The 27,469-nt window shown below is 45.9% G+C and overlaps 1 protein-coding gene across 1 annotated transcript in view; it reads left to right on the forward strand.

Moving 5' to 3' along the window:
- RHCG (Rh family C glycoprotein) overlaps positions 1–27,094 on the forward strand; it is a 33,868-nt gene extending 6,774 nt beyond the window's left edge. The window contains exons 2-11 of the mRNA XM_035131747.3: positions 5,571–5,757; positions 6,716–6,866; positions 9,468–9,615; positions 10,980–11,146; positions 15,854–15,991; positions 18,350–18,486; positions 19,950–20,074; positions 22,729–22,802; positions 24,629–24,722; positions 26,020–27,094. Coding sequence (XP_034987638.3) covers positions 5,571–5,757; positions 6,716–6,866; positions 9,468–9,615; positions 10,980–11,146; positions 15,854–15,991; positions 18,350–18,486; positions 19,950–20,074; positions 22,729–22,802; positions 24,629–24,700 — 1,199 coding nt within the window. The 3' untranslated portion in view covers positions 24,701–24,722; positions 26,020–27,094. The remainder of the gene's footprint in view (positions 1–5,570; positions 5,758–6,715; positions 6,867–9,467; positions 9,616–10,979; positions 11,147–15,853; positions 15,992–18,349; positions 18,487–19,949; positions 20,075–22,728; positions 22,803–24,628; positions 24,723–26,019) is intronic.
- Positions 27,095–27,469: the final 375 nt, after the last annotated feature.

Raw genomic sequence — 27,469 nt, forward strand, 5'->3', positions numbered from 1 at the left:
TGTCTTGCCTCATTCATGAACTGCCACCGCTTTGGGAGCACGGCAGAGCCTGGGTGTTTTTTTCCCCTATTACGCAGCCTCCCTCAAACGCTCCCACTCACCCAGGACTTTTACAGTGGCATTGATATTAACAGAGTTCCGATGCGAGGTGCTTGGGGAAAAATCACACGCTCTTCACTTGGGTTTCATAAACAAAACACCTCACTTCATTAAACACGAGTTTGAGATGAGAATCTCAGCTAGTTCCCTCAGTCCCTGGAAAGCTTAGCTGCTCAGTCTCACCGTTACTTCAGCAGAAATCCTGGATTAAGCCAGACACTGTTTAATCATTAAACTGCCTCTACTGATGGCAGTAGTAGCGTTACAACATGTTCTCCTTCTGGGAGTCTACATAAATATATTATATTAGGGATAAAATATGCTGGTTATGATTGACTCAGCTGCCAAAGTTCTTCATTTGTGTCGGTTAAGGGATACAATCCAAACTGGACAATCCTGTTTCCTGTTGACGTACAATTTTATCTCTCTCCTCCTCCACTTTTGCATAGGATTAACATTCCTTTGTATTCTGCTAGGAGACCAGACAACGCTTACTTTATTCTTTCTGTACTTATTGTACTAACTTGAAATTTAACTGACACATTTTAACTTTGCCTCTAAATCACACAAGTTCCCAAAGCAATCCCAGGAAGTTTCCCCCTCCCCAAGAAGAGGGGGTGCCATGACTGTTCATAGATTCATAGCGTTGGAAGGGAACACCAGGGTCATCTAATCCAACCCCCTGTGATGCAGGAATCTTTTGCCCAATGTGGGGCTTGAACCCATGACCCTGAGATTAAGAGTCTCAAGCTCTATCGACAGAACTATCCCAGCTGTTGGCTTCAAATGTTACAGTACATCAAGTGTGGGACTGGTAGAAAAGCGGCTGGATTGCCTGCTTACACAGCCAATCCCTGCAGAAAGGACTGTACCACCTTGTGGGGAGTCCAGTGCTGTTGGGTCTGGGTGTACGAGAGAGCTCCCTGTGTGGAAATCTTTCATGTACCTAAAAAAAGCTGGTCAGCGCCCACTGCCCATCAGCTCATGAATGGGGAATTCTTTTTTTAAAAAAACAACAAAACAAAACATTTTACCGGTATTAATTTTACAAATAAAAAATACAAATAATCACACATCAATAAAGAAATACTATATGTGGAGATTCTCCAAATCTCACGACTTCCCCCCATCCCGTCCATGGGGTCTTGTTTTAAAACAACTACAACTGCACATTAGTCTGTACTCCAGTTTTTATATTGAACCATATGGTCCATAATATTTTTTACACTACAAGTGTGTCAAAATCCTGCTCTTGCTTCCATCAACTAACAGTGGTCTCCTAGATAACTTGTAAAATTTTCCCATTCTTTTATAAAAAAAATTATCCTCTTGGGCAGGGGTCAGCAAACTTTTTCAGCAGGGGTCCGGTCCAGTGTCTCTCAGACCTTGTGGGGGGCCGGACTATATTTTGAAAAAAGGAGAAAAGAACAAATTCCTATGCCCCACAAATAACACAGAGGTGCATTTTAAATAAAAGCACACATTCTACTCATGTAAAAACATGCTGATTCCCGGACCGTCTGCGGGTTGGATTTAGAAGGCAATTGGGCTGGATCCGGCCCCTGGGCCTTAGTTTGCCTACCCATGTTCTTGGGGAATTCAATCCTGCTTGGTCCTGCTACCATCCATTCCACCTCTGCAGGTTAACTTTGACCAGCCTCCTCTAAATACATTGGTAGATCCAGCCTGTCTGGTAGCAGAAGCAAACATCAGCGAAAACAAGGCAAGATTTAATGGGATTCATTGAACAACCCTTTGCCCTTCCTCTGACAGCCTTGAGGTACATCTTTCACATACTTTTTGTGATGCTTCTGAATACCAGTTGCTGGAAACCACAGGAGGGGAGAGTGATCTTCTGCTCAGATCCTGCCTGAGGGTTCCCCATGGGCACCCAGTTGGAGTTGGTCACTGTGAGAACAGGATGCTGGAATAGATAGGGCATTGCTGCCATCACTTCCAGGGTCTTGGAGGTTGTTATGCCTCTGCTTCGGAGGCCAAGCTCCCTTTCTGGGGGACAGATCTCCGCCAGTCTCCCACAAAGGCCTGACTCCCCCTTTACTGTTCTGGGCTGTTTCTGGGGGCTACAGATCCTACTTGGCCAGATCACTGGGAGATTTTGCAGTCAGATTTTGCATGATTGCTAGTATATGAAAGGGGTCAAGGACCACAGAGTTCTAATTTCTAGAGAAGGTTCAGTTAAGTCATGTCCCCTCACCCCCAGTGGGGGAGGAAATGCTGTATACCTTATCTTCTTTTCCCATTCCCCTTTCTTTACGATGTAGCTATGGAAGCAGCATGTGTCTCTCAATAGCTCCCAGCTCCAGACACCTGTCTGAAGCTATCTTACTGCTTTTTTTTTTACTCATATGCCTGCATATAATAATGCAGGACTGTGACATCAAATATGTAAGTAAAGTATTTTAAACTTACTTCAGTGTGTGGTCTGCTTCATTGCAGGAGGGGTAGAAAGGGGCTCAGCTGCTTTTCACAGCGAAATGGAATAAATAAGGTTTAACAGCATATTCCCATGCTTTGCCATTCTGCCTAAGGATAAGAATGAAGTTTTCTCCCCATCAGAGACACTGCTAAAGCCCCTCACTTTGGAATACAGGCTTGCTGCCATTTCCCTTTGTTATTAACACACACATGCAGGTCTCTAGAGGATTAAATATGATTAATATATCTCTTACCAATTCCCACCATTAAATCCCCCATGGAAGAGGAAGCACAGATGATCTTGGGAGCACAAAGTGTGTGCTTTCTAGCTTCAGCTGATTTGCCAGCTGTGCATCCATTCCTTTTTTAAAAGTTTTTATTCATACTTTTCAAATTTATACATTTCATACATTTTACAATCATTTTAACATTTCAAAGTTTGACTTCCTCCACCCACCTCTTTCTGCGGTTCCTTAAATTTGTTTTTTAATACCTTCTGCATATCCAAATTCATTTAATTACCGGTATCTACTTTAAATATAAACTCTTACAAAACTGCAGGTTATTACAATAATAATCCTGCCAATGCTTTTATCTGTTTGCAGCTTATCTGTAAATATTGAATAAACCATTTCCATTCTTTTATAAAAAGTTTGTTATCTTGATTTCTTATTCTTCCGGTGAGTTTTGCCATTTCTGCATATTCCATAAGTTTTTGTATCCATTCTTCCTTTACTGGGACTTCTGCTTCTTTCCATTCTGAACAGGAATATATGAATATATGCTTAGCCCAGTGATTCATGTTCCATTTCTTAGGGATGGGACAGATTAGAAATGCAAGTAAATAAGCCACAGTGCATATGCCTTTTAAATGCATGAGGGCAGAATATGGGCTGATTCATGCAAGTTTACTTGTTTGTGTATGGTGGGAATTCCCAGGCCAAATGATGGAGGAAACATAACCCTCATCTTGGTCTTACTCAGCAGCCTAAGGAACTCCTGGACCACTGATAATTGCCAAGTGTCATTTTACATCACTGGAGCTGATTTCTATCTCGAGGACATGATGGATGGCAAGTGGCTGGAAATGTATAAACTTGTTTCGTAATGCAGACAGAGTTGCAGAAGCCCAAGGGGGGGGGGGATTGCTGTGCGCTGTGTACCTTGTGTAGTGCAAACGGCCAGTATATCGGTGTGTGATACATTTTAATAATTTTGTCACAAACACACACACACACAAACACACACACACGATATGTCAATGGCAACATCAAATAACAGGATGTTTCCGGTCTCTTCTAGCAGTTTCTGAATGAGAAGTCCATAGTTTGGGGTTTCACAAATCTGCTGGCTTTCAAGTAAAAATAAAAATATATTATTTATACCCTGCTCATCTGCCTGGGCTTCCCCACCCACTCTGGGCGGCTTTCAACAGAGCATTAAAAACAGAATAAAACTCTAAACATTAAAAACTTCCCTAAACAGGGCTGCCTCCAGGTGTCTTCTAAAAGTCAGGTAGTTGTTTATTTCCAGGCCCGGCTCTAGGTGCAGTCCCGGTGGCACGGGGTGCCAGGCCGACGGGGGGGGGGGGGGGCGCTGCACGGCGAAGCCGCGCGGAAGCCGTGCTGCGCGCTGCGAGGGCAGGGACGCCGGAGCGATCTCAGCGCCAGGGCGCCCGACCTGCTCGAGACAGCCCTGTTTATTTCCTTGACATCTGGTGGGAGGGCGTTCCACAGGGCGGGTGCCACTACTGAAAAGGCCCTCTGCCTGGTTCCCTGTAACTTCACACAGTGAGGGAACCGCCAGAAGGCCCTCAGAGCTGGACCTCAGTGTCCAGGCTGAACAATGCGGGTGGAGACGCTCCTTCAGGTATACTGTGCCGAGGCTGTTTAGGGCTTTAAAGGTCAGCTCCAACACTTTGAACCCATTGCTGAGATAGGGATCCTTAGACAGAGGTGCTGCAATGAGCTGAAGGCCCATTACTCTTTATGCAGCAGGGTTCCTGCCTCCATTCACCCAATCAGCATGAATGGGAAGCTTTAAGCAACTGAGAAGAAGTCTTCTCAAACCTTTGTGCTGATTGGAACCAATCAGTGTGAAAGGAAGTGAGTCAAACACTGAGGGTTGGCTCCTAGGATCACTCTGAAGAAGCTGGACAGGAAGAACACAGAATTCTCATCCACACTTCTGCTTGTCCTGTGAGTTTTTCCACTTGACCTGAAATTTTGAAGAATAGGTCCAAGCTGTTTTCATCTTGCCCTGCTCCTTTCCTAGGGAAACCCTACCATTTAGCTTTAAGGTAAAGGTAAAGGGACCCCTGACCATTAGGTCCAGTCGTGCCCGACTCTGGGGTTGCGCTGCTCATCTGGCATTATTGGCTGAGGGAGCTGGCGTACAGCTTCCAGGTCATGTGGCCAGCATGACTAAGCCGCTTCTGGCGAACCAGAGCAGCACATGGAAACGCCGTTTACCTTCCCACTGTAGCGGTACCTATTTATCTACTTGCACTTTGACGTGCTTTCGAACTGCTAGGTTGGCAGGAGCTGGTACCAAGCAACGGGAGCTCACCCCGTTGCAGGGATTCGAACTGCCGACCTTCTGATTGGCAAGCCCTAGGCTCTGTGGTTTAACCCACAGGGAAAACAGGGAAAACCCAATTAATATTTGCTCTGACTGAGCGCTAAAGATTGGGTTTCCCCAGGCAAAGTGGAAGTAACAATAAATAATAATAATAATAATAATAATAATAATAATAATAATAATAATTTATTTGTACTGTGCCCATCTGACTGGGTTTCCCCAGCCACTCCTAACAAAATATTAAAAATTTAAAACACAATAAAACATCAAACATTAAAAACTTCCCTAAACAGGGCTGCCTTCAGATGTCTTCTAAAAGTCAGGTAGTTGTTTATATCCTTGACAATAAACGCTTTCCAATCTTATCTAAACGTTATGTTCTTCTTGTTTTCTTATTCTATTGAACACATGTTTTTGAACCAATGTTAATGATGAAATTTCTTTCTTTAATGCAGCTTTCCAAGATGTTCATGTGATGATTTTTGTGGGCTTTGGGTTCCTCATGACATTTCTTCAACGCTACGGTTTTGGAGCTGTCGCATTCAACTTCCTCCTTGCCGCCTTTGGGATCCAGTGGGCTCTCCTGGTTCAGGGCTGGTTTCATACCTTTGAGAACGGGAAGATACTCATTGGAGTGGAAAGGTAAGTTTGCACGTATGGAACCTGGCTGGGGTGGGTGGAGGGGGGGGCGTATTTCTTGGCTGGACTATAAGGTTAGTGTGATACACTGGTGAAAAGAACCAGTTTGTTGTATTTGAATGTAAAGATACACACAGGGAAGGAGGGCTGGCGAGTGAGATGGAATCCTTTCGCCCTATAGGGAACCAGAAAGATATGGAAGCTTTTGAGTTTCACAGAATTCTTAATAGGACAAAATGAATGCTTGGAGCATTAAAATATGGTATTAAGAGTCTGAATAGTCAGAAGAACATAAGACAAGCCAGTTGAATCAGGCCAATGGCCCAGCTGTTATTTACTATATCTCTGTAGCATACCACCACAGGGTCAGTTAAGTCAGAAATACAGGAACCTGCCGCAAGGAATCTACACTTTAAAACAGGCATTTAGAAAACAAATAATAGGAAAGAAAGTGAAGGAGAGGCAAAAGGAGACCAGGAAAGATGGAAGATCCACGGGTGGTGTTGCTGTCCTCCCTGTGACTCTTGAGGGCCTCCTGGTATGGAAGGGATTCCGTTTATACCAGCTTTGCTTCATCCTTGGGTCCCAGATGTTGGACTACAACTCCCATCATCACCGTAGCCAGCTCAGCTAATGGTCAGGATGATGGGAGTTGTGATCCAACGCAGTAGCCGGTGGCATAGCGAGGCAGTGGCGCTTGCCTGATCTCCAGTCAGTCCTATGGGTGGAATTAGAGGCAGAAGGACAATGGTGTGGTGAAAATGACACGGTACAGCCCACCCAGGGCTCCCGCGGGTCTGCTTGCACCATGCCTGCCTGCCACCCAACACATGATCTGCTACTGGTCCAACAACATCTGGGGATTCAACGTGGAAGTACACTGGTTTATACAGGTTTTGATATACAGTACAGTATATACATAAATGTGCTTCGTTTCTAACCTTCCTCTTCTTCCTCTCAGCATGATTGGTGCAGATTTCTGTGTGGGTTCTGTCTGCATCGCCTTTGGTGCCGTCCTGGGCAAAATCAGTCCTGTGCAGCTGCTGATCATGACATTGTTTCAAGTGACTCTCTTCTCCGTTAATGAATACATCCTATTGGACCTGCTCCATGTAAGGCTGTTCAACTTTCACACACACACACACACACACACACAGAGAGAGAGAGAGAGAGAGAGAGAGAGAGGCTGGATCTAGACACATCCAAGAAGCGTTTCAGTTAAACGCGTCGTAAACTTTGTATGAGAAATCGGGTGGCAAAAAAGGAACTCCACAGCGCCACCTGGTGTCACAGTGTTATTATGCACATACAAGGCACTTTTTCTTTGCCAATGTAGCTGAGTCCACAGACACTTACTAGTGCTCAAGTGGTTTCACAATTAATTCTTCTTCCCAGGAAACTTTGAGAAATACAGCTCTGCACACAAGTGGATTTGGGGCAGCGTGGCTGGTTCACCCGCACTGGGCGCCAAGCCTAGTTGTAGGCTTGCAGAGACATTGTAACAGTGACAAACAAAGGAAGGCGAGAAGCAGGGGGAGGCACCAAATTTTGGTATTTCATAGGGCGCCACTGAAATCTGAAAGCCCAAAGTCCTCCACTGCTCTGTAAGGAGAATAGGTGTCATGGACTGGGCACAAGAGCAATGGTGGAGACCGCCTCCCCATCCTGACCCTTCCAGGGAGGAGGAAGAGGAAGACAGTACAGATTTACAACAAGGGGGTGGAGGGAGGTCGCAGCTCAGAGGCAGATGAGGGGGGAAGCTGGGAAATCATGGGAGAGGAGGAGCAGGCAGGGCTGCAGCCGCAGCTGGCTGGCACGTTATCACTAGAAAGCATTCCAGACCCACCATCTCCCAGAAGTTGGCGTGCCTTAAAAGTAGGAGAGCAAAGAGCTCAAAGACAGAGGGCATTTATCAGCACCCGTAGAAGAGATGACGAATGAAGAAGTGGGAGAGAAGGGGAGTGGAGATTGACTCAGGACCACGCCGTTATCCAAGAGGCTGGGTTCTATAGCCTCTCCCTGTAAAGTATGGAATAAAAAAGGACTGTATGAAACGTTTCCTTGTCTTTATACTTTCCTGGGCAACCAGCCGGGAGCCGCTGACAGCATCCTGACAATAGGGGATTTCCTTCCAACTCTCAGCAGCCTTAACCAGCTACATTTCCCAGGATTTTTTGGGGGAAGCTATGACTGTGTATGATGCTGCTTTAAATGTATAGTGCAGATGGAGCAGAGCGACTAGCAGGGGGCAGAGTGGGGCCCCAGCCAACCAGCCAAGTAACCCACCTGTGGGAGGGATGAAAGGAAAACTGCTTGAGGGACATAATGGGATTAGCAATTGCACAATAGTACTGTATATTCCTGCATATAAGACCCAAGAAATATTTAACCCAAGAAATCTTCTCAAAAGTCGCCCAGTCGTCTTATACGCCAGAATATACGGTAGTTGTTTTAAAGGGTGAGTGGGCACAGGCCTCCCCCAATCTAGATCTGGACTCTGGCAAAAAAGGGGGGGTGTTGGGGAGCTTTAATCTTTAAGACCTGCCCAGCGCAGGTCTCTTATCCAAAACACACAAAAACCTGGAGTCAGTCCTGGCCTTTGTGGAATGTGATTGCGCAAGTAGGGCAATGGTGTGTAAAGGCCCCCAGAGGAAGACATTCCTCAGACCATCAGATAGAGGAATTGGACTGTGCCCTGAGGTAGGCAAGCTCAAAAATAGATTTTTTTGGTCACTGTGTGGGATGCAAGGACAGCCTTGGGCTTCACTCAGGCCCACCAATGTTGCAAGTGCTGGGAAATATTACTTGGTTGCCAAATTCATATCAGTTGCACCAAATAAGATTACAATGAATTGACTCCATAAATGGAAAGCCAAATTAGTTTCCTATACAGTATTTTCCCACATAACATTCACAAAAATGCTGTTTTTGTGTGCCAAGCTCAGAACCAAACTGGATAAAACACCACTCATTGGATTAGCAATTGCACAAATAGTGTTTGTTTTAAAGGGTGAGTGGACACAGTCCTCCCCCAATCTAGATCTGGACTCTGGCAAAAAAGAAGGGTGTTGGGGAGCTTTAAGCCTTTGACTTCTGTTGTGGTCCTGAGCTTGAGGAGGGTGCCTTGACTGCATTGGAGGAAAGCTTCCACTGTTGCCAAGATCACAGGCCACATTCGCCTGTTTACATACCACACAACTGCCCCGATTAAATGGGAACACCCCATTTTGGGGCTCTGTGCTCTCGCGTGAGAGCACGGCACCTGAAAACACGTGAGATCGCGATATCTCATGAGATCACGGAGCCCCAAAATGTGAGGTTTTTTGGCTGTGTACTCTTGCACTGGTCACGTGACTCACCTGGGAGCGCAGCCTGGAAGATGCGCATCCCAGTTTTTGGCCTGGAAATGTTGGAGGGCATGCATTTAAAACACCACACATTTAAAACACTTTTAACAGTCATGGCTTCTCCCAAATAATCCTGGGAGCTGTAGTTTGGTATGGGTTCTGAGAGTGATTAGGAGGCCTTTATTCCCCTCACAGAACTACAATCCCCAGAGTTCTCTGTGAAAAGGGATTGGATTGTCAGACCGCTTTGAGAATTGTTGCTCTCTGAGGGGATTTTCTCATTGTGGTCTAGCTGCTTGTGGGACAGTCATGGCAACCCTCCCGTTCCTTCCCTAGACTGACCCTTGTTCTCTCCCATCACTGCAGGTGAAAGATGCTGGTGGGTCCATGACTATTCACACATTTGGCGCTTACTTTGGGCTGGTGGTGACCGCCATTTTGTATCGGCCCAACTTGGAGCAGACCAAAGATAAACAGGGTTCTGTCTACCACTCAGATCTCTTCTCTATGATTGGTAAGATTTGCCTTTAGTTTTTGATGCTTTCCGCCTTCAGCTTGCAGGGTGGCCAGGCTTAGGGAAGATTGGCCCCAGTTGCTAATGAGAAGAATGTCCCTTCTCTCCATCCTTAATCCTGCCAAAGGAGCTCAGAGACAGACTGAACAATGAAATGGTCCGCAGATGACAGCATGCTTCTTTGTCAGCTCACAAGGCTCAATGTTAGCATGTTCTACATCAGCGGTGTGTTATAGAAAAAACTGCTCCTTTTCTCTTATGGGGTATCCAAGAGCCCGTATAGAGTCCTTGAGTGAGTCACCTATCGGTAGGAGAAAATAACAGACGCCAACCAGAGTATACTGAGAAGCAAAGTGGCCAGTAAGCCTGATCCTTATTAAACTGTTGCAACTCCCCACACACAGAAGGGAGAACCTTGAACAATGGTGTGCAAGCCCTTATGTGGACTTTTGAAATTTCCCACCCTGTAGCCCAAGACCAACCCCCAAAACATCATATGTACATCATAAAAGGAGGCGGTCTACAGCAGAAATACATCACAGAAGGCAGTCTACAGCAGAAATCCTGTTTGCCAGGATACCTAATAATGGTCACTGATTGCTTTACCTGGGCAGTCTAGCCATTCCTTTTGAGATGCTAAATGCTTAGTTCCTGAATCCAGGTCACAGGCTCACCCTGTTCATGCACAAATACACCCTTAAGACAGGATTTGTAAGCAAAAGACAATGGGGAGGCTTTCCCATTTCCTTTCTCCTTGCAGAGAAATATTTTTGGTCAATTTGGGAGAGACAAAATGGCTTCAGGATTGCTGTCCTGTACTATTTCATAAACATGGTTTGGCTTTATTGTATGATCGTGAGTCACCTTGTGATTAATACAGAAGGTGATTCATAAATAAAAAACAGTGTTCTAGATCAGCATTCCCAACCTGTGGATTGTGACCTGCAAGCAGGTCGTGAAGCCAGTTCAGGTCATGGGTTTTATAAGTAAGCAAGAGAAAAAGTTATTGGTTGCAATCCTTAACTAGCACGATGAGTATGTCTTACAACTTTTCCTTTCGTTGGCATATTATATAACACTGTGTTGACACTTGCAACTGACCACTGGCCAAGGCTTGAGCCTTATATTTTAACACTTGGGGACCACTCGCTGGTGGCAAAGAAGAACTACAGCCCCAAATTCATGTTACAACAAATGAATGGGTCATGAACCTAAGTAAATTGGATTTGTGGGTTGACATACCAAAAAGGTTGGGAACCACTGATCTAGATGCTTCTGTTGATCTTATAATGCAAATTAGTTCTTTCCTCCTCCTCCTCCTCCTCCTCCTCCTCCTCCTCCTCCTCCTCCTCCTCCTCCTCCAGGCACCTTATTTCTATGGATGTACTGGCCCAGTTTCAACTCTGCCATTTCTGATCATGGAGATGCCCAGCACCGAGCTGCCATCAACACCTATTGCTCTCTGGCGGCCTGTGTCCTCACAACTGTGGCCTTCTCGAGCTTGTTGCAGAAGAAAGGCAAGCTGAACATGGTGAGCAAAGACTGATGATCTTCACATTGCCACCAATAGCATGGGGTACATAAGTACGCTCCTTTCTTTGCTCCATGTGTTTTATGGACTCATAGGAACTATAGGGAGATGCACATCCACACACGCCTCTGGCAAGTAATTATTTGGGGGGGGAGCTGCAGAGAAATTAAAGGTTTCCAAAATTCTTGGGTGTAGTGATTTGAAACCACTTTTCCAAGGACCGCCCATGGTCATTATGAAAAAGCAAGGGGGGGGATGCTAACACTTTCCGCTAAATGTTGAAGAGGCAAGCCACTATTCAGTGTGCCTTTTAGCTGAGAAGGCTTATCTCTTCAGCCATGCAGCTGGCACCAGTGGAAAATAAAGAACAGAAGGATAATCAATGGAACCAAGTACAGTAGACAGAATTGGGTTCTGAAGAGGAAGAGGAGGAGCGTCGCTTTCCCTTGATAAGAGTATAGCCTACTGAATGCAGGAAACTCCATTATACTGAGACCGTCTACAGTCCACTATTGTCTGCTCAGACTGTCAACAACTCTCCAAGGATTCAGAGAGAGGTCTTTCTAATCTTGAGGTTATTTCAGTGCAGATGTAGGGCAAGGTCACCAAGCTTTTGAAGCTGGTGGAGCAAATCCCATAGCACCAGGCACTGCCACGTTTGCCCACAGAGAGAACCTCTTTGCATGTCTCCTTTTTTCAGAAAGGAAGAGAGGGTAGGTAGGTGCCTAATCCTGGTATCCAATGGAATCTGAATATGTCTGAGGAGGCGTGTTCAGCCTAGGAGGGACTGAGTCAGTGCAAGCAGGAACTGAGCAGGAAGAGCAAATAACCTCTCATACTCTGTGGATTTTTGAAAGGACATTTATTGAGACCTTTCATGGGTGCCATTGTGGGAATGTTGTAGATACTAGGAGAGGATATATTGATTTCATCGTATCCTTCCTAACTCACGCTTGTGAGTCAGCAGCAGAGCGACATTCCCCAATACAGGGGTCCCCAAACTAAGGCCCCGGGGCCGGATGAGGCCCAATCGCCTTCTAAATCCAGCCCGCGGATGGTCCGGGAATCAGCATGTTTTTACATGAGTAGAATGTGTCCTTTTATTTAAAATGCATCTCTTGGGTTATTTGTGGGGTATAAGAATTCGTTCATTTCCCCCCCCCAAAACATAGTCCGGCCCCCAACAAGGTCTGAGGGACAGTGGGCCGGCCCCCTGCTGAAAAAGTTTGCTGACCCCTGAAATACATAGCAGGGAGCTAGTTGGTAGATTCGTTTGAATCTCTTTACTTAAGCAATCCAATCTGGCTTTGTTCAGATTGGGTTCTGTTCCTGGTAAGTACCCTTTTATCCCTCCTAAAAAGAATAAAGACACAAGAAGCTTCTTTTAAAAGTAGGAAGTTTACTCACATTCAGTTCACAGTTGGATCCCTGAAGGCAGGCTTTAGCTTACAGATACAGATACAGTGTGGCTTACATCCTTGTAAGGATTGGACCATGTGCTGCTGGCAGAGAGCCAGCAGTGAGCCAGCAATGCAGTCCAAGAGAAGAAAAGGCATCAAAAGAGGAGGATTCCTGCATGACTGGAACTTTTGTGGGGTCTGTCAGGGTCACGCCCACCTACCTGGTCACATGCAGGGGGGGGGGATGCTCCAGACCAGGTGTAACAGGAAGTTCAACAGGTTGGTTCAAGATCCCTCTGTCTGTGTCCACTCTAGGCAAACAAGGAATGTTGCATTTGACTGCTCCAGTGGACTACATCCCACAGCCATAAGCAGTAGGGGCAGCACACTGGTCCCTTCTGACGCTACAATTATTTGATTCTGTGACTTTGATTCTAACGCCTGATACATAGCTGCCAAGTTATCCCCTTTTTAAGGGAAATTCCCTTATGCTGAATAGGCTTCCTCGTGAGAAAAGGGAAAACTTGGCAGCTATGCTGATAGGTAACTGAACTCTACAAAGTTGGAGAACAAACATGTGCTCTGCCATTGAGCTACAGGCCTTCTCACATTCCTTGGGTAGCCAAGGTGGTCCCCCTCCAGATATTCTTCCAACTGCAACCTCCATCATCCCTGATCCTTGACTATACTGGCTGGGTCTGATGGGCGTTGGCTAGGCGTGATCCAAGGCTTGGAATTCTGTTACTTAAGCTGATCAGAATCCTCTGCATGACATGCTCATTGAGCTGTCATCCTGATTTGCTTGAAGAAAGCTCACATGGTTAGGTTATAACTTTCATTCTTATTCATTTCCTGGTAGGCTATATATGACAATGACTATTCATCCCGATTTGCTTCTGCAGTGTTTATATCCTGTGAATCATTGGCTCATCATACATTTTTCAACCCGTTCCCCCAACACTTTCCTAACCACAAAAGTTGTTGTTGTCGTTAAGTGATTTTTTGAGGTCACCCAAGCACTTTAATCCACTTTAACTGCACAAAGCTCAGTTTCTCAGTGTGCACCCGAACCCACCCCCTACTGACAGTCTGGGCACACCTCAGTTTATTTATCCTATTTAACAACATTTATGTGTCACTTACTAGAATAAAATTCCTCCCAGGGATTTACAAAATGTGATCTAAAATGGTGATTAAAAAACATAAAAACAAACATAAGAAATCAAGTTATATAAAAGAAATTAAAATATAAAATGAAATCATATCACAGAATTGTAAAGTTAGAAGGGACCCCGAGGATCATATAGTCCAAGGGTCAGCGAACTTTTTCAGCAGGGGCCGGTCCACTGTCCCACAGACCTTGTGGGGGCGGGGGGCGGACTATATTTTGAAAAAAGAAAAAGAACAAATTCCTATGCCTCAAAAATAACCCAGAGATGCATTTTAAATAAAAGCACACATTCTACTCATGTAAAAACACGCTGATTCCTGGATCATCTGTGGGCTGGATTTAGAAGGAGATTGGGACGGATCCAGCCCCTGGGCCTTAGGTTGCCTACCCATGATCTAGTCCAGGGGTCAGCAAACTTTTTTAGCAGGGGGCCGGTCCACTGTCCCTCAGACCTTGTCGGGGGCCGGACTATATTTTTGGGAAAAAGAAAAATGAACAAATTCCTATGCCCAACAAATAACCCAGAGATGCATTTTAAATTAAAGGACACATTCTACGCATGTAAAAACACGCTGATTCCTGGACCATCCATGGGCCAGATTTAGAAGGTGATTGGGCTGAATCCAGCCCCTGGGCCTTAGTTTGCCTACCCATGATCTAGTCCAAACACCTGCAATGCAGGAATATGCAGCCGTCCCATATGGGGATCGAACCTGCAACCTTGCCGTTATCAGCACCATGCTCTAATAAAACACTTATCCTTATTAAAACCACATGTCCAGACTACATATTATACACCAGCATTTTATCAGGCACCGAAAACAATTCAGTGAAGGTGGCTGTCGAAGATCCATGAACTGCGAAGGCTCCAATTTCAGCTGCCATTTTAAAAAACAAACAATATGTGCAATCATAAGTAAACATATGGTTATAGCTAATTAAATTTTACTCAGGGTAGACCTATTGAAATTAATGGCCTAACTTAGGTCCATTCATTTCAATGGGGTCTGTTCTGAGTAAAAAAATTAGTTGATGCTAACCCACAAATGTCCAGGAGAAAAGCGCTAGCAAACAGCAGGGGCAACTGAGACAAGGGGAGGTAGATGGCATTCGACTTCCAAAACGTTCAGAAACCAAAGCGCAGCTCCAGCAGCCAATCAGAAGCTGCGGAAGCCCCGTTGTTCGTTCGTCTTCCAAAAGAACGTTTGAAAACTGGTAACACTCACTTCCAGGTTTCAATCGTTTGGGAGCCAAAACATTTGAGAACTAGCCTGTTCAAAAACCAAGGTACGACTGTACCTTTAAAGCACATTCCAAGCACATTCCTTCCCTCAAAGAATTCCGGGCCCTGTAATTTCTTTAATAATTGCCAGGAATTGTAGCTGTGATGGGTAAAGTACAGTGCCCAGAATTCTCTGAGGGGTAAAAGGTGCTTCGCTTGTACTTCAGAAGTATAATGTACACATCCTAAGATTGTACGTACCAGCATGTGAGAGATAAAGGATGTGAGTTTCACTTCCATCCCTTGTAAAACAGGGGTGGGGAACCCATGGCCGCTCAGATGTTGCTGGACTCCAGCTCCCATCAGCCCCAGCCAGCAGTGGACAACCATCAGGGATGATGGGAGTTGGGAGTCCAAAATGTGAGACCTCATTGCACCGCAGTAAACAGGAAGTCCTGTGCTATAAATGGTGGTCCTTAAGGTTCTTTCATGAACACAGCCAGATGGTCAGGGTCATAGCTGCCAAGTTCCGGCCTGAGAAATAAGGGACTGGACCGGAAGTAGAAGACCGGAAGTAGCGCTGCCACCATTTTGGAACTGAGCGGAGCATGCTCAGAAGCTACTTTTGATGCTGCTCTGCCCTGTTCCAAAATGGTCGTCACACCAGAAGTCACGCTGCAGCCATTTTGGAACTGGGCAAAGCAGCATCAAAAGTCGCTTCCAATTCCAAAATGGCTGCCGTGCCAGAATAAACCGGGAAAAAACAAAAAAAAACCCGTTTTTTCGGATGGGAACAGCTGGAAAAACGGGGCTTTCCCGGGGAATACGGGAGACTTGGCAGCTATGGTCAGGGTACAAATAATAAAATTATTATTATTATTATTATTGAATACTGAATTTTCTGTTTTGTGCAGGTCCACATCCAGAATGCCACCCTGGCAGGCGGCGTTGCTGTGGGCACTGCGGCAGAAATGATGTTGACCGCATACGGCTCCCTCATTGTTGGGTTTATCTGTGGCATTGTGTCTACCATTGGGTTTGTCTACTTCACGGTAAGGGCACCTCTGAGTCTTTTAGTGTCTGCTTTGACTCCATAGGGCACCGTGGCAGTCCAAGGTTGCAAGAGGGTTAATGACCCATTACCATTTCTGCAGCAGTAACCTGTCTCCAGTGTCTTGGAGGCACCCAATCAGCATGAGAGGGGAGCATTTTAGCCACTGAGAAGAAGTCTTCTCCCCCTCTGTGCTGATTGGAGCCAATCAGAGTGAAAGGAGGCGAGTCAGCTGCAGAGGATTGGCTCCAAGGGCCACTCTGGCATACCTGCCAAGTCTCCCGCTGAAAAATGCGGGAACAGCAGCAGCGTGGCACTGGAAGTTGCGTAGAAGCAACTTCCGGGGCTGCTCTGACCATGTGTAGGCACCGGAAATAGGGCAGAGCGACACTGGAACTCGCTTTTACACATGCCTGGCGGCCATCTTGGTGACGGCCGCCGCCATGCAGCCACCAACAAGATGGCCACCGGGCATGCGTAGAAGCGACTTCCGGTGCCGCTCTGCCCTATTTCTGGTGCCCACACATGGGCAGAGCAGCACCCAAAATGGAGGCTCCCCGGCAGGTAGGAAATCCGGGGGATTTCTGGGATTTTTCTCCATTCGGGAGAACAGTGGGAAACGGATTAAAATCCGGGGGTTTCCCGCGAAAAACGGGATACTTGGCGGCTAAGCACCCTGGAGAAGACTTGCGGGAAGAACACTGAGGGGGGAGTTTCTCCGTACACTCCAAAGCTAAGCATCTAGGAACACTGAAAACACAAGGTGCTTCTGTTTCAAGAGAATCGAGTACAAGTTCTATTCGTACAATGAACTTCGGGGAAAGCATAACTTGAGTCACTCCGAAAGAAGATTTTGGAGCATTCCAAATCATTTGCCCGTGTACATGTACAGAAAACAGTAGATCTAGCTTAAAGGCAACACATGGAGATCTGCAGTGATCATTGCAATGCAGAGGCGCCATCTTCTCCTGGTGATGGTGTGTGTGTGTGTGCAATGCAATGTTGCAAAGAGCTGAGGCGGAGCCAAACTTCCTCTGAAAATTGAGGGGGGTGAAACTGCCTTGGCCCCTACGAGTCGGCTCCTATGTTGCAACACATTCCTTATTATTATTGCACAATTATCAGATTATTGTATCATTTTAGAGGCTTCTGTAATTGTGGGTGTGAGGGAGCATGGCTGTGACTATCATGTAAGGACCCTGCACTTCTGCATATGCCACTATATTATTGGCAGCTTGTGAAATGTCCCACAAGTGACACGATCCTTTGGTCAATTGCACTTGTGGATTGGAAATCTCCAATATTCTGCCCGCCATAGATCTACGGTATAATATGTTCCAGAGCCCTCGGCAATGCGTAGAAGCTTTGGTGCCTATTTATTTCTTCACTATGTTTGTATCTTGGCTTCCTTCCATGGAGCTCAAGGCAGAATACATGGCTCTCCTCCCCCTCCATTTGATTCTCACAACAAGCCTGTGAGGATGGTTAGGCTGAGAGATCCCAAGTCCCACCGTGAGCTTCTTAGCCAAGTGGGGATCTGAACCTGGGTTTCCTAGTGCCTAACCTCTACCCTGCACTAGGCACGGAGAACCCAGATGTCGTTGGACTACATCTCCCATCAGTCCTCGCCAGAATGACCAGTGGTGAAGGATGATGGGAGCTGCAGTCCAATAACAGTTGGTGGTGTGGTGGTGGGGCAGCGCACAGGTACGAATCCCTGTGTAGCCAGAGCAGCACCTTCACCACAAGCAGGTGGTACTGGTAGGCTTGAGGGAACCTCGAGGTTTGCTGAAACACAACTTTTTTTTATTAAAAAAGATAAGCATCCTAAGGGAGAGGGAACCTTGAAACAGCTAACTGAGCAGTCACTGGCTGACTATTTGGGAACAGAAAACCAGTGTGTGGTGGTGGCCATGGAATGGAGTATCATACCTGCCAAGTTGCTGTCAGAGAAATAAGGGACTGGGCCAGAAATAGCAGACCGGAAGTAGCGCTGCCGCCATTTTGGAACTGGGCGGAGCATGCTCAGAAGTGGCTTTTTATGCTGCTCTGCCCAGTTCCAAAATGGCCGCCGCGCCAGAAGTCACACTGCAGCCATTTTGGAACTGGGCAGAGCAGCATCAAAAGTCACTTCTGAGCATGCTCCGCCCAGTTCCAAAATGGCTGCCGTGCCAGAATAAACCGGGAATAAACAAAAAAAAATCCGTTTTTTCAGCTAGGAACAGCTGGAAAAACGGGGATTTCCCGGGGAAACGGGAGACTTGGCAGCTATGTGGAGTATTCTAGAAGAGGGTCATGGCTGAACAGGAGCACCCCACACCGCAACACTATATTTCAGGTTCTGCTTTGTTCTTCTCAGCCTTTCCTGGAGTCCAAGCTGCGTATTCAAGACACGTGCGGTATCCACAACCTACATGGGATGCCAGGACTGATTGGAGGCATTGTGGGGGCCGTCACGGCTGCCGCTGCGACTGAAGGAGTCTACGGGACAGAAGGGTGAGCATCTCTGAAGGGTGGTGTATTTTGTTTGGGGTGGGGGATGAAGGGGGTATAGAACTTGACTCTATGGCGGTGATTCAGCTGCATTTTTATTTTCGTTCTAATGCTTGTTACTTAGCAGAAGCTGGAAGACTTTTTCAACTCAAGAGCCACATTCCATTCAGGGTAATCTTCCTAGGGCCGTATGCTAGTGGTAGCAGGGCCAGAGGCAAATGTGGGCGGAGCAACAAATGCAAATTTAACCCTAGTACAGCAGGCTAGTTTTCAACGCACACTCACCTCTCTTATCCCCCCCCCCTGTGATGGAAAGAGGTATTATCAGAGTTCAAGGGTGCAGTTCAGCCAAGTCGAAACAAAGTAGGGCTGGTATGGGGTGTGGCACAAGGGCCAGGCAAAAAGGCCAAAGGGGCCTGGGATTTCTGAGCCCTGATTGAAGTGTAACCGAATCATCACGTCAGTGGCGTAGCTTCATGCTCTGCCACCAGGGGCGGAGAGCAGGCAGGGGTGGGGCTGGCACACATTCAGGGGCGGGACACATGTTTTGGGGGCGGGGCGCACATATTGGAGGCGGGGCATTGCCCGCGGGGCGGGGCGCGCATTCTGGGGGCAGCCAACATGGCGCCCTCGGGATCGCGCACTGCCCGGGGTGGAGCGCCCCGAACGCCCCTCCCTTGCTACGCCCCTGCGTCATGTGTTAACAAAAAGCTCACTGTTCTGAGGAAAGTATGAACTTTGCTTTGACAAAACGCTTCTGATAGGACTTTGGGTTGCTCTCTCTGAACATGTGGGAAAGCCTGACTCCCCTTCCTTTCCTCTGTTGCTTCTGTTGTAAACAAAAACTGCCCCCTTTCCCATATGGGGTACACAAGAGCCCTTATAGAGTACTTTGTAGGTTCTCCAACGGTAGGAGAAAATAACAGAGGCCAACCAGAGAATATTGAGAACCAAAGCAGCTAGTAAGCCTGATCTTTATTAAAACTGTTGCAACAGGGTGCTCCCCCCACACGCAGGAGAGAGGAGGAGGACCCAGAACAAAGGTGTGCAAGCCATTATATGGACTTTTGAACTGCCCACCCTGGAGCCCAAGACCACCCCCCAAAACGTACATTTCCTGTCTGCTAGGATACCTGATTGGATTACCTGAGCATCCTGGCCCCTCTTTTGTTATGATAACTACTTAATTCCTGAATCCAGGTCACAGGCTCACCCTATTCGTATCTTAAATGTGCCCTTGAGGCAGGATTTGTGAACAAAAAGACAACGGGGAGGCTTCCCATTTCCTTCCACCTTGCAGAGAAATATTTGAGATAATTTGGGGGAAGACAAAATGGTTTCAGGACTTTTTCTGTGGGTTTCAGACATGTGGTTCATATTTTTATGTATGTGTTTGCTTGGTACATTTATGAACATTTATTATATATATGATGTTAAAATTCTTATAACACTTTCCTTCCGTGCAGGCTCATCCGTGCTTTTGACTTCACGGGAGACTTCAGCCACAGAACGCCCAGCGTCCAAGGCGGCTTCCAGGCAGCTGGCATCGCTGTATCACTGGGCATGGCCTTGGCAGGAGGGGCCATTGTAGGTGCGTGGTAGACCCACAGCTTTGCATGCTGACGGCCCCAGGGTTCAATCCTCAGCATTTCCAATGAGAAGAATCAGGAAGCGAGTGATGGCCTTACCTTCCAAGTCCCGGACTGCAGAATCCGGGACCAGCAGCCGTGTGACACCGGAAGTTGCGTCGACGTAACTTCTGGTGTCGCTTTGCCCTTCTATGGGCACCAAAAATGGCTGCCGCCGGCTTCAAAAGTCGCTTGTACGCATGTCAGGAAGTGCGTCGACGCAACTTCCGGTGTCACTCCGCCCATCTATGGGCACCAAAAATGGCTGCCGCCGACACTGGAAGTCGCGTCTATGCACTTCCGGACATGCGTAGATGCGACTTTTGAAGCCGGCGGCGGCCATTTTTGGTGCCCATAGAAGGGCAAATCGGAAAGAAAAAAGATGGCCGCCGGTAGGAGAAAATAACGGAGAAAAACAGGAGACGAAGTGATACGGGGGACCACCGGGAAAAGGTAAGTAAAAACGGGGGTTTCCTGGGGAAAACGGGGTACTTGGCAGCTATGGTGATGGCATGTTTAGGGAAGCTTTTAATCTTTAAGAAATTAGTGTATTCTAATATTTTTGTTGGAAGCCGCCCACAGTGGCTGGGGAAACCCAGCCAGATGGGCGGGGTATAAATAAATTATTATTATTGTTGTTGTTATTATTGTTGTTGTTGTTGTTATTATTATTATGGGAAGGGCCCCTCTGCCCAAGACTCTGGAGAATGTCAGTCATGATTGAGTCCAAATGTCCCTTTCCATTTTCACTTGGAATTCAGGCTGTGTGTTGCATTAGTCTTTTCGTCTCTTTCTGATCTGCCAAACAGGAATGCCACCTGTATAATGATAATAAAATAAATAAATAAATAAATAATACTTATATCCCACCCATCTGGCCGGGCCTCCCCAGCCACTCTGGGCGGCTCCCAGCAGAATATTAAAAACATGATAAAACATCAAACATTAAAAACTTTGATAAACAGGGCTGCCTTCAGACGTCTTCTAAAAGTCAGGTAGTTGTTTATTTCCTTGACATCTGTGTGTGTGGGGGTGTTCCACAGGGCAGGCGCCACCACCGAGAAGGCCCTCTGCCTGGTTCCCTGTAACTTCACTTCTTGCAATGAGGGAACTGCCAGAAGGCCCTCGGAGCTGGACCTCAGTGTCTGGGCAGAACGATGGGGGTGGAGATGCTCCCTCAGGCATCTGGGCTGAGGCTGTTTAAGGCTTTAAAGGTCAGCACCAACACTTTGAATTGTGATCAGAAACGTATTGGGAGCCAATGTAGGTCTTTCAGGGCCAGTGTTATATGGTCTTTGTTTTATGTGACTGATCCAGGGAGCCCAGGTTGTCAGATCAGGCTTTGATCTGCTTCCTTGGTATTCAAAGTCCAGCCTGCGCCACCATCCTGTTTTCCCAGCAACTGCCTACAATTTTAGCCTCGTGTTTCTTTGTGGTGTTTCACTACTGCCATCTTGTGGCACGTTGGGGTATTTTTTTAAAAAAAAAAACTATTTGCAATGTTTCCAATGTTTACTGTTACCTGTCACTCCTCAAACAGTCTTGGGCCCAAAATTAGTTTCTTGAGGCATTACTCATCTCATGAGCACTCTTTCTTTCTTTCTTTCTTTTTGCAGTTTTGACCCTGGCCAGCAGTATACCCCCTAATAAAATACATTTTTTTTCACTAATATGTTCAGTTCTATCTAGTCCCCTAGTACCGGTATGTCTGCATGTTTGTAAACACTGGCTGAAAAACTAGATCGCCAAATTCAGGTAACTGCAAATCCTTAAGGATAGCTGCGATTCGATTCATTGTTTCTGAAAGGGCAGTTGTGCCTTTGAATGAATCAAATGAAACTGAATCAAATTTCTGCCGCATCCCTGTTTCGTAGTTGGCCTGTCCCACCAAACTGCAATCAGGGGGCTAATGAAAAACCATTTTGCCCTGAGATGTGTGTCATGTTGCTTTAATTATTTTTTAACTGTTTTAATTGTCATGCTTTTTAACTGGGGCTCTCTTTTATTTTTGAATTAAAGCTGTTTTCATAATCCGTGTGTTGTTGTTGTTGTTGTTATTATTATTATTATTATTATTATTATTATTATTATTATTATTATTATTAGTTTATTTATACCTCACCCTTCCCGGTTTAGAAACCTAACTAACAACAAATATAAAACATTGATTAAAAATGACTTAAAAACCAGCTTAAAATACAGCATAAATGTAACATCATCAGGGCTAACTGGCCAAGTTAGTCCTGCTAAGGCCAGCAAGGAGACCAGGGAAGAATTTAAATGTGGGGACCCAGTAGGGTTTCTTCATATAAAAAGGGAATGGAAGAAGAAATGAAGGATCAGGCTAAATTGAAGGCCAGGCGGAATAACAGGCCCTGCAGAAGGAGATCAAGTCCTGCAGGGCCCTAGTCTCATGGGACAAGAGAATTCCACCAGGTCGGTGCCATCACTGAAAAGGCCCTGGCCCTGGTGGAGGATAATCTGGCTTCCTTAGGGCCCGGGACCCTTAAGCAGTTGTTAACCACTTAGAAGCCATTTTGGCACAGAAGTGGTATATAAATTAAATAAAAAATAATAATAATAGAATGAACTCTGTGCTCTGTTATCTTTCCTTCAGGTGGCATTTTGAAACTGCCTTTCTTTGGAGACCCCACAGATGAAAACTGCTTTGAGGATAATGTTTACTGGGAAGTAAGTGACCAGACACCTGAAGGATTCTGTCTTTGCAGAGTTTGATTCAGCTGACTTGATCCACAACTCTAAAGTGTGGAATAAGCTTTTGTCTCGTTGAGTATTTGGAACATGGGGCATCTAGCACAGGCTGGGGAAAGCTGTAACTCTCCAGATGTTGCTGGATTCAAACTCCCATCAGTCCCAGCCAGCCTGGCCGATAACCAGGGATAATGGAATTTGTGGTCCAACAAAATCTGGAGGCCCACAGGTTCCCATCTTTGATGTAATGCAAGTCAAATCTTATCTGGAGCAATGCTAGATTATGCAATAGGCCAGGGGTTTCCAAACTAAGGCCCGGGGGCCGGATGCGGCCCAATCACCTTCTCATAGCTGCCAAGTTATCCCTTTTTTAAAGGGAAATTCCATTATGCTGAATAGGCTTCCTCGCGAGAAAAGGGAAAACTTGGCAGCTATGCACCTTCTAAATCCGGCCCACGGACAATCTGGGAATCAGCATGTTTTTACATGAGTAGAATGTGTCCTTTTATTTAAAATGCATCTCTGGGTTATTTGTGGGGCCTGCCTGATGTTTTTACATAAGTAGAATGTGCCCTTTTGTTTAAAATGCATCCCTGGGTTATTGGTGGGGCATAGGAATTGGTTCATATTTTTTTTCAAAATATAGTCCGGCCCCCCACAAGATCTGAGGGACAGTGAAACTGAAAAAGTTTGCTGACCCCCTGCAATAGACAGATGTAGCACATGTTCCTGCTAAACCTCTGCCCCTAAACTGGACCAGCTGGTTATTATAAGAACTGTTTGGAAATTGGTGCCTGAATTTTGATTTTGATTTTCCTCTTCCCTCCCTGTTCCTTTTTCTTTGTGTTATGTGGTAGGGACTGTCTTGCTTCCATCACACGTAAGCCACTCTGGGAGCCATTTGTGGTTAAACAGTGGAATAATAAATAAATAAATTTGCTCTGATACAAAATTCTCCCTTTACCAAAAATATGACCAAACTCGGTCCATATTGCAGGTTATCCAGTAAACAAAACTAAATAAATATGTAGATTGTTGTTCTTATTATCCATTCTTATCCATACTAATAGGGACCCAGGTGGCGCTGTGGTGAAACCACTGAGCCTAGGGCTTGCTGATCAGAAGGTCGGCGGTTCGAATCCCTGTGACGGGGTGAGCTCCCGTTGCTTGGTCCCAGCTCCTGCCAACCTAGCAGTTCGAAAGCACATAAAAATGCAAGTAGATAAATAGGAACCGCTACAGCGGGAAGGTAAACGGCGTTTCCATGTGCTGCTCTGGTTTGCCAGAAGCGGCTTTGTCATGCTGGCCACATGACCTGGAAGCTGTACGCCGGCTCCCTCGGCCAATAATGTGAGATGAGCGCGCAACCCCAGAGTCGGTCACGACTGGACCTAATGGTCAGGGGTCCCTTTACCTTTATCCATACTAATAACAACTACAGTTCTAGGCAGATCATATTGGTGTGGACCAGCCGTTTGACAAGCTTTTGCCTTCCAGAAGTTTTGGACTGCAACTCCCATCACCCTCAGTGAGCACAGGTTTTCCTGCCTGGGACTGATGGGAGTTGCAGTCCAAGACATCTAAGGCTTGTATGGACTCTATGGTGAGGAAAGTAAAGCAAGCCTCTTTAAGCCACGAGATGGTGCTGTTCCCTGTCACATGAGGACTTCATTGTATAACAGTTTTGTTTTGTTTTCCCTATTTGTGCATCTTCCGGGCCTCTCCTTTCTCCAGGGCCATAAAAGCGACAGATAACCATGATAAATAAATAAGTTGGGACCTAATAGATGCTTTCGTCTTATCAGGTACCTGGGGATGAAGAGAGCAGCCTGTATTGTATGAACGACTCAAACGTGAAACCTGTGACAGACCCTTAATCCACTGGAGTCGATGCCAAGGGTAAAATGGGATCCCTGTTTTGGGACAAATGAATCTTGACAATTTCAGATTTTTCGAGATTTACGTTCAGTTCACCTGCAGGAAATTTTATGTGTGTGTTTTCACCCAGGTTTCTCCTAGTATACATAACCTGTACACGATCTCACCTAGTCCCACTTTGCACACACAATTTCATCTGTTCTCGTCTAACAGTTTGGGGCCAATTTACAGTACATGAAAGTTCACCTTGCCCATATATGCTCACTCAGCCCCTTCAATCTGCAGAGCCGGCACCATTACAAGTGCCACATAATGCTTTCCCCTCATTTGTAATAAACTGATATTTTAGTGTCACAGAACCCGCACTTCAGAAGTGCTTTCAATGTGCTCTCTTTGGTGCCTGTTAAAACCATTTTTCTTTAGGCAAGTGTGCCCAGACATGGAGAACATTGACATGTGTTCTAGTCTGACTTTTTAGCTTATCGTTGGTTTTAATTGTTTTAAAAAGGTTTTAATTAGTTGTTTATAACTGTGTGAATTTCTCCTAATGCACACTTTTGGGGATGCAATTTTGCCTAATGGACTCATTTTTGCAAATCAGTTTCCCCCAGTGCTTCCCCCTCTTAAAAAAAATATGTTTTGGGGTACTCTCATTTTCCTACTCATATTGAAATATTGCCCCTCAATGAGGCCAAACTTAGATTCACAAAATGTTTAGGAGTATGTGTACACCTGCGTCCCCCCAGAAACCCTCCCCCACTGGTTTTCCCTAAGATAATGCATTTGCATGCATACTTCACCCTAGTATATGCAAATCAAATTAAAACCTTGTTGTTCAAGCGAATGGCCAGCATTTATATGCCTTTCTGTACACATTACTTTGAGATATACCCTGAAAAATTAAGAGAATTTCAAAGGATGACTGTGTTTCTGTTTTTGTATTACAGTGGTACCTCGCAAGACGAATGCCCTGCAAGACAAATTTTTCACAAGACGAATGCATCATGCGATCTGATGGTGACTCGCAAGACGAATTCATTTTGCGAAAAATTCATCTTGCGAATCACGGTTTCCCGTAGGAATGCGCTGAAATTTAATTAATGCGTTCCTATGGGCAAAAAAAGAAATTTCAATGCATTCCTATGGGAAACCGCGATTTGCAAGACGAATTTTTCGCAAAACGAATTGACTCGCGGAACGAATTAAATTCGTCTTGCGAGGCACCACTGTATTTTGGAAAGAGTGAATTATAAATGCAAACTTAATGGAATTTCCCCCCTTTCTTTACACATGAGCCTCTCTTTTTCTTTTCTTATAGGACAATGCAGACAACCAGATCAGTATATTCAGCCTTTCCTTTTGGAATTCCTTGAGTGGTTTTTGTTTGTTTGTTTAATCTCCTACACTCTCAAGTACACAAGAAGTTTGTGGTTTTCTGGAAGCTGTAACATTTGCTACCATCATTTGTCTGGATGCAAAGATTCTTCATGGAGTATACTGTGCCCTTATTATTATTATTTCTCTTCCTGCATCTTGCACCATTGTGAAGTTAGCCTGGAAGAAAGAGAATGTTTACATCCTCCTGCTGCATGCAAAGACAAGTGGAAATCTATAATATCATGTGGTTAGAAGTGGCAGAAAAGTTCCCCCAAGTTCAGGACTTGGATACGAGCTGCAGAGCTTGTGAAAGATCACCTAATAAGAAGTGAGCTTTGCAAGCCCCGGAGAATTACTGGCCTCCCCTGCTTGTCCACAACAGCTCCCCTGACTAGCTCCATCTAAAGGTGCCCAGAGCAGAAATGGTATGAGCAGAAGAAAGAAGAGGGGAAGAAGATTGTCCTTTCCTTCTCTCCCTCCCTCATCATCCAGGCATTCTGCATCGTTAGGCGGCAAAGCTTGAAAAATGATGGAATATGTAGCTCTCCTATAAGTGGCTTGTAATGTATTTTCCCGAACTATCAGATTGGCTTGGGATGTTCCCTCTGATTTCCCACCCCCCCGTCCCCTTTTCTGGGAAATTCCTAGGCTGGAGCTGATCTGAGGAGAGCTTGCAATGCTGTGTTTCGGCCCCCTTCATATTCCTCAGATTGGTCTGAGATTCTCTGCTTCCACCCCCCGCCCCCTAGGAAGCTTCTGAGCCAGAGGCAATCTGGAAGAGAGCTTTCAAATACCCTCTCATCTCTAAGTGCCTGGTGGACCCACTCGTGGTGGCAGCGTCTAGGGTCAGGAATACCAAAATGCTCAAGGCTCCAAAAGCCAGCATGTGATTAGTGTGCTGAAAGATCTGTGATAATGCAGCTGGAGAAGGGGAGACTTGAAACGCATGCTGTCGAAATCCCTCCTTTTGGAATCAGTGGATATTAAAGTGCTTAATGCTAGACTGTACCCTCAAATTTGTTTTTCCTTCTTTTTCTTCTAATAACCAGCAAAGGCACTACCTTCAGCTCAGTGGTGGAGCATCTGCCTTGCGTTCAGATGGCCCCCAAGTTCAGTTCCCAATGGCATCTCCAAGTAGGGCTGCCAACACGCAGTCAGAGGCATAAATGCTTCTCAATGCCAGTTGCTGGAAGCCACAGGAGCAGAGAGGTTTTTATGCGCTTGGGTCCTACTAGCTAGCTTCCCAAAGGCATCTGGTTGAACCCTGTGGGAACAGGATGCTGAACTAGATGGGCCATTGGCCTGATCCAGCAGGTTCTCCTTATGTCCTTATGGCTGGGAGAGAACCTTGCTTGAATCCCTGCAAAGAGCCGCAGGGTGAAATTCATCTG

Source organism: Zootoca vivipara, chromosome 13 (assembly GCF_965207765.1).
Source record: "Zootoca vivipara chromosome 13, rZooViv2.hap1.1, whole genome shotgun sequence".
Taxonomy (NCBI): domain Eukaryota; kingdom Metazoa; phylum Chordata; class Lepidosauria; order Squamata; family Lacertidae; genus Zootoca; species Zootoca vivipara.